Source organism: Phaethon lepturus, unplaced genomic scaffold (assembly GCF_000687285.1).
Source record: "Phaethon lepturus isolate BGI_N335 unplaced genomic scaffold, ASM68728v1 scaffold21199, whole genome shotgun sequence".
Classification (NCBI taxonomy): domain Eukaryota; kingdom Metazoa; phylum Chordata; class Aves; order Phaethontiformes; family Phaethontidae; genus Phaethon; species Phaethon lepturus.
This window is the reverse complement of record NW_010563111.1, coordinates 1417-8718: the sequence shown is the minus strand read 5'-3', so window position 1 is coordinate 8718 and position 7302 is coordinate 1417. Positions and strand designations below refer to the sequence as shown.

Here is a 7302-nt window from a genome sequence, read left to right as displayed (position 1 = left end):
CTGGAGCGCGGCTGCAGCCCGCCGGTGGCCTCGGAGGCAGACCTGCTCCTTGTGTGAGGGGTACCGCAGTACTGCTTACCGGCCCTCTGACAGCCGTGCCACGTTTTTAAAGGCCACTAGAGTATGTTTTATTTTTAGAAAAGCCCAATTTATTTTTTTTTAAGTCCCCATAAGCATACGTCCAGTCAGTGTATTTGCTTAATGGGATGATTTGCTGCTCTGTTATTAAAGTTACTTGTGTTCCCCCTGTAATCCAAAGCTAACCAAAGTGTTAAGGCAAGGATGAGGATGAGGATAAACAATTTTGTTTTTCAAGCTAGCTCTTGGATTATCATAATTAACTTTGACTTCTTCCCCCCCCCCCCCAAACTTTGGCGTTTCCCCCCCGAATGCTATGCTGTTTGCCTGGTGAGGTGGTAGCAGGAAATATGTGGAATTACAAAGGACTGGTTAACTTCTCAAAAGTCATCTCGAACCTTCTATGACTAGTCCAGTGGTCATAGATTGGGGCTTCAGGCTGTTCAGCTAGCTGAATAGTTCTGCCTCCAACCTGGCTGAAAATGGTCTTTGATGGCATTTGTGTCACCCTTTTATGAAAGCCAGATGCTCCATAACATCATCTTGACTCAGAAACAGCCTTCCTCGGTTGGTTGAGTGATGCCGTGATTGGCAGTGTCCTTAACACTGTGGCTTTTACTTTGCCAAAGGACCTCAGGGTACTAGCAAAACATCATTATGATAATTTCTAGTAGTAGTTTTTCAGTCTTCTGGAAGTCAGAAGTTTTGTTCTCCTACAGTGTCCAGACAGATTTCCATGTTTCAGGGAACACAAGGAAAAAAATTAACACGTTTGGTGAATATTCCTAATAATCCTGAAGGGGGAGGTTTGCTATTGGTTAACCAGAGAGTAATGTACCTCAAGCTCTTATTATGTATTCCTTTTACTTTACGTTACTTTGAAAAGAGGTAGTCAGACAACTCAGGAAAAAGGGCGGAAGTCTTGGCTGTTGTAAAACAGTCTTTTTGCCATGATACGACAGTTGGGTACAGTCAAACTTAGAACAATGCATCCTACAACTGAGAGCTAAACCTCAGCTTTGTAAAAACATTAAGTGGTAACTAAGCGAAATGTCTCAAACTCGGTATCAAGCATGTAATTTTTAAACACTGACAGACAACAGTCCTCCAGCGTCAACCCATACCATGGATGTGGATGCTCTACAGAAACTTATTCATTTGCTCCAGGCCACAGATGATCCATTAATTCAAGAGCAAGCTTTAATCACTCTCAGCAACAGTGCTGCATTCTCTGTAAATCAAGTAAGTGTTGTTCTGGTAGAAAAAAACAGTGTTTCAATACCAATCAGTATGGAAGATGAGAGGTGCTGTACTGCTGAAGAGCGACACAGGACTGAGCTGGGATAGCTTGTGTTCTAAAATCCATTTTATGTCTGTGCCTTAATTTCTGGTAGCCCAAATAATATAATTTATAAGCTTCACAGAATTTGTCTAAACTTAATGTTTGTACAACTTAAAGTCTGCACAGAGTTCTGTATTTTAAAAATGCTGTAAACTTATCTTTTGTTGCTTACAGTTACATAATGTTAATGAAAGGGTTGAATTGGAGAAGGGTTAAATACGCACAGGATCAGATCTGTAATTTACTGGCATAATTTAGACTAACTTTTTTATCTTTACAAAGTTGTATGCCATTTACATCTTGGTGACTTTCCAACTATCCAGGTGTCTCTGAATCAGTTGGAAATAGGATGCAGAAAAACTTAGAGCTGGATGCAGATTTTTGTGCCTTTGTAAAGGTTTAACCTCCAGGGTCCCACCTTTTTTTTTCCTCCCCCGCCCCCTTTTCGTATGGTACTTAGGACAGCTGTCTATTCCAGCTTCTCAAAACTGTTTTCTAAATATAAATCTCTCAGAATAGAACGTAACTGAATCTGAAGGCCCAGTTGCACGTTTTTCTTTTTCTTGAAAACAGTACATGTTTTTTTCAGCAATGGTTAGAGTCTAAGTGAGAAAGATTTTAATAAAATCAAGCGTAATGGGAAAGAAAGATAAAGTTTTAGAACTTCTCCTCATAATAATACGAAGTTACATCTTGAAATTCTGTTCTGTTCAATGAGGACTTTTAGGTACTGTGACCTGGCTCAGCTATTCTGTAGTCATTATGTGATAATTACTTTTGATTCTTTGTAACCTAAAATGCTTTAAGCATGCTTTGCAGGCTAGATTTTAAAAGTATAGTTGTTGTGCCATTGTCAAATAACGTCAAATAATACTTTGGCCCTTAGCAGGACTATTCTTAATTTCAATGGAAGCAGTATCTGATAACACTGTCCCTTTAAAGAGAGTAGTCTATTCTGGAAGTCTTCATTCAAACATTCCATTTTTGTTAAAATGGAAACTGTGAGGAAAGCCTTCAGCATTTAAATTTTTTAAAATCTTGTTAAATATCTGTTTTATATTTCAGGATATAATCCGAAATTTGGATGGCCTTTCTGTTATTGGAGGGATGCTCTCAGATTGCATTCCCAAAGTTAAAGAAAAAGCACTAAATGCACTCAATAATTTGAGTATGAATATTAAAAATCAGGAAGAGATACAGGTAAGTTTCTTAAAGGGAAAAATCAAAGTAATTGAGACACAGGAGACAGTACAGGGCTTTCAGCATATTTGTTAAATACAAGCCAGGATGCCAAAATGTTTTGGTTAAACATATGAGTCAGCAGATCTGGATGATTCTGCATTCCAAGTCCAAAAGGATAACTGAAAAATGCATTGCATCACTGGCACTTATTTTTTTAAAAGACAGTTCAGAAACTAGGCAGTTTGTGTTTAGCTTTCACCAAACGCTATTAGATGGAGGTTCCGCTGCTAAGTTTATAGGAAAATTATGTGAGGCAAAATGATTTCCAAACATGTTTAGAACATCAGCAGTGGTTGTTTAATAGGAGGGATTGCAGACTGAACTTAGCATGACTCTTTAAGCAAGGGAGAATGGTAATTGATCCTTTGGGTTTGTATGAGACCAAGTTTTCAGGGTGATACTTTTATCTTAAAAGAATAGTGTGTAAAAATGGTAAGTTCTGCTGGTAAATACAGTAGATGCTATGGATGTCAAAGGGCCACCCATCAAAAAAAGCATCCACTTTTGACATTATCAGATTAATCAATAGATGAAGTGTCCAGACAGTGAGCTGATGCAGAGTGAAGATTTTTACTATTTTTTTCATCAGCTTGATAAAAATGCAGTTTGACTGTTCGTGGTATTTTGCGGCATCTTTAGCACTGAGCAACTTTTTTTAAAGTAGTGATTGCCAACAGCAAGTATTTATATAGGCATATAGGTAGAAAACAACTCCTTTGGTAAAGACAAAGTAATTTTTTTCTTAGTTAGGACTCCCAAGAGTCGTTGTGTACTGTCGTCCAGAAGAAAATTGATAAGTAGTAGTTGCTAATGTCAGTTGTCATCACTGTTCCTGAGGAGTACTCCAGTTAATGGGCCGCATGGTTTGAAGAAAAGATTTCATTCCAAGACTTGTCCTTGGCATGTTCTCAACATTTAAGAAGATGTTAGTTGCTGTAAATGATGTTTAAAATAACTCCTTAAAGCAACTGTGCCACTTCTGAGATGGAGTCAAAGCAATTTGGGCTTTCAGTTTATGCTTCCGGAAGGTTAGTGAGCATAACTCTGTAACATCTGCTTCTACCATGCCAATAGAATGTTTGAATATATTCAAAACAAAACAAAAAAATACTTGTTTCCAAAAACCTTCATGAGGTCATGTATTCACCCAGCAGTGTTCAAGAGGCATTTACACTACTGTAGCTAGGTCACAGATAAAATTAGTGAATAGAAAAACTGCTTGCATGAAAAAATGTCTTCTCTTTGTTATCTCCTTCCCTTTTTTCCCCAGGTATATATTACGCAAGTTTGTAGGAACATTGAGGCATCTCCCCTGAACTCTGATCTACAGCTAGCTGGACTCAGATTGTTGACAAATATGTCTGTTACTAGTGACTACCACCATAAGATGATAAACTCAATTCCATGCTTTCTTCATTTGCTTTCAGAAGGAACTGAAAGGACACAGGTACTGTGTCCAGTACACTACCTATTATACAAACCATTTATGAAGCTGCTTTACTTGCCTCCTTTTTACTGTTTTTGTAAAATGATTTAGACTGTGTTTAGAAAATCAAATATTCATTAGTGATAGCAGATAGTGCATAAAATCCATGAAATATGGATCTATATTACTTTCTCAATGTAAATTCAGAAAGAGGGGAGGAAGGGAATCTTGAAAGTGGAACCATTAGGCTAGAGCTCTACCAAAGCAGTGCTGTGTGCACCGCTATTGTCCTATGCCTTTGCTATAGCAACTCCAGAATTCTCTTCTGCTTGCTAAACATTGCAGCTGCATCACAGAGTAAGGAGAATCTGTGTGAAAGGCTTCACTGATGCATGAATCTCTCTAGGGAAACATGCCAAGCAGTGATAACCTAAGTGATGGATTTCTGTTCCCGTATGCTTATTACATCTCTTGCAACCCTAGTGACTGCAGTGGGAAATTGTGCTTATTTGTGAATTACTGTAATGCTGAAAGATAAAAGCTTCAAATAGGGACCAAATTCAGCGTTTATTCAGGATGTCACAGTATCATCGATATCAGTGTACTCAGTTGCTCCACCAGATCAAAACCAGTTTTCCAAAACACAAATTTCCACTAAACTTAGCAGACCTATTTTACTTAAGTACACCAAGTGGTACTTAGCCTTTTCCTAGTGATTACTTAAAAGATTAGTGTCACAGGTCCAGGAAAGCACAAAGGTGTACTTGTATATGTTTCTGATCACATTTTATATACTGTACTTAACTATCCTCTGTGCATTTTAAAAATATTCTGTATTTTGTCTACTGTGAATTGTTCATAGTTCTTGCCTTATTTTGATGTTTAAGTCAAACTGAATTTGCTTCTAAAATGTCTATACTTAGTATATACATGCTAGCGACTCCATAAGCTCTGTGTTTTCCTATACCAAAGCCTGAAGCGCACAACTCAAGATACTAGTTTACCCATTCTACCTTTTCCTCTCGAAGTCAACACTGACATTATTGATGCCCGTTACTGCTGTACTTAATGTTTTTGGAGCTTGCGATGAACTTGTATGTTCCTCCTTTCAGATTCAAGTTTTGAAAGTACTTGTGAACTTATCTGCAAACCCAGCCATGACAGGACATCTTCTCAGCGCTCAAGTAAGGTTCTTGCTGTTTCATTATATTTTTAGCATTTATACATGTGTATGTGTGTAGATGTATGCATGCATTAGAAAACTTTGAATGTATTAGAAGTATGTATGCAACTCCAGAATAAAATTCTAGGCAGTACCTGGTTAAAATTAGTTGCTAGAAGTGTACATTCTTTCACAGGCTAGCTTTCTTCAGAGTGTAGTATAATACACATAACCGTACCCGCAGAGGGAGAGTCATAGGGCCTATGCACTAGAAAATAGTTGGTCGTACTTTCTGTGTACCATGCTAAATCATCGGTGACAAGTTGCAGAAGCCTGTTTTCTCGTCTGCCCTTTCCACCAAAGGGGTAGCGTCATGACCTTTTGTATGTCATATATATGAAGTACCCTGATAAGTTTCAAAACCAAACCCAAAACCTTGCTTCCAGACATGCAGTCAATATATAGATTGAAGACCAGTTACAAATGTCAAATACAACCAGTACTGTAAGTGGTCCTTCTCAACAGCTGTTTCTATAGCTAACATACTGCACCTAAGAACCAAATTCCACTGAAATCCCCACCCCTTTACTCAAATGCAGCCATGAAATTGTTGTCTCTAAGCCCTGTCAGTGAACTTTCCCTGTGCATTTACTTATGTCTTCGTGGAGAACTTTACCTGACATTTGCTATTGCTGGCCTTGGCATACAGATTTATTTCAGTTATATCCTTTCCTCCCATGGCAACAAAGAGTCAGGGACAGGAATGGTGCTGCATCCTCCTCCCTCTCCCCAAAGTAAGTTTCTTAAAACATGCAGTGGCTTTTATTTTTGAGCTGTCTGCCATAAGCAAAGCCAGTCTAGATACTACTGTCTTTTCATTATTAAAACAAGATTAGGGTAGCTAAATATTCAGTTCTCTATTAGAAGTATATCTTTTTCTTATTTATCAGATGTGCTAACATAAAAACATTCAGATGACTGCAGAGGGCAAAAGCCACATTACCGAGAAGGAAAGGAGACCCTCTCTTCCAAATGGGAATTTTCCAGATGGCCACATATTGGAGATTGAAAGTACAAAGCATTTATTGGCTTATGATGCACAAGCCAGTCTTTTCTAAAGAGGAGTTGTGCATGCTGTGCAAGTTTCTGGCATGCTTTCACAGCATATGGAGTTCTGGTATTTCCTAGGGTTTAGGTGCAGGTCATCTCCATTTTTTTAAGTTAGATTTAGTTACATCTGCTTACTGCTGGTGGTTAAGTATGGATTATTTCTTGAATATCCTAGGTGCCATCATTGCTGTTGCTTTTTGACAACTCTATAAACAGAGATATTCTGCTTAGAGCCCTGGCATTTGCAGCAAACTTGAAAAAGAACATGAACAATGAAGATGGCACCATGATTCAGGACCAATACAGTGAAGATTCAATTTTCTTTACACTCTGCAGGGACTCTACTCCATTTGCTCAGAAACTGGCATCTTTGTTGCATCACCCTGATACAGAAGTGAAAGAGCAAGTTGTGAGAATATTAACACAATAGTGATTTTTTTTAAAGAACAGACTGACCTGATGAAAATATCTGATCTTAGGAATGCTATGCTAAAAAACCCCCAACAAGCAACCAATGGAACAACCAAAAAAAATACTGAATACTACCGTATTCCTAGGCACAAATCAGTTACTACAAAAGAGAATGCAATGTATTTAATTATATGAAATATAGAGACCATAACTTTTTTTTACAAGCAAGATAAACGCACTAGCTTAATTAGTACTGAGAAACCACTGCACAGCTTGTACATGCACACAAAGGGGGAGGAATAGTTTAAAACATCAAAACTTTCATACCTACAGTGAACATTTTAAACGGATGAGTACAGTGAGTCAAAAATATTAAATAAAAAAAATACCAAGCTATCATTGGCTTCCTCCAAAATTAGTATTTTCAATGAAAATTGCATATTAAAGTTACCCAGCCTATGTTACACTACTCTCCTCTAAATTGTAGAGAGATGGATTTGATGTGTGGACTGTTGGGTGGATGAGGAATTG

General features: G+C 37.9%; 1 protein-coding gene across 1 annotated transcript; it reads left to right on the top strand.

The window, feature by feature from the left end:
* Nucleotides 1-1203: 1203 nt before the first annotated feature.
* On the top strand, nt 1204-6847 carry ARMC10 (armadillo repeat containing 10). Its single transcript, XM_010294493.1, has 5 exons — nt 1204-1320; nt 2486-2620; nt 3933-4109; nt 5201-5272; nt 6536-6847. The coding sequence occupies exons 1-5, from the start codon at nt 1204-1206 to the stop codon at nt 6788-6790; spliced, it is 756 nt and encodes a 251-aa protein (XP_010292795.1). The 3' UTR covers nt 6791-6847.
* The last annotated feature ends 455 nt before the right edge of the window (nt 6848-7302 follow it).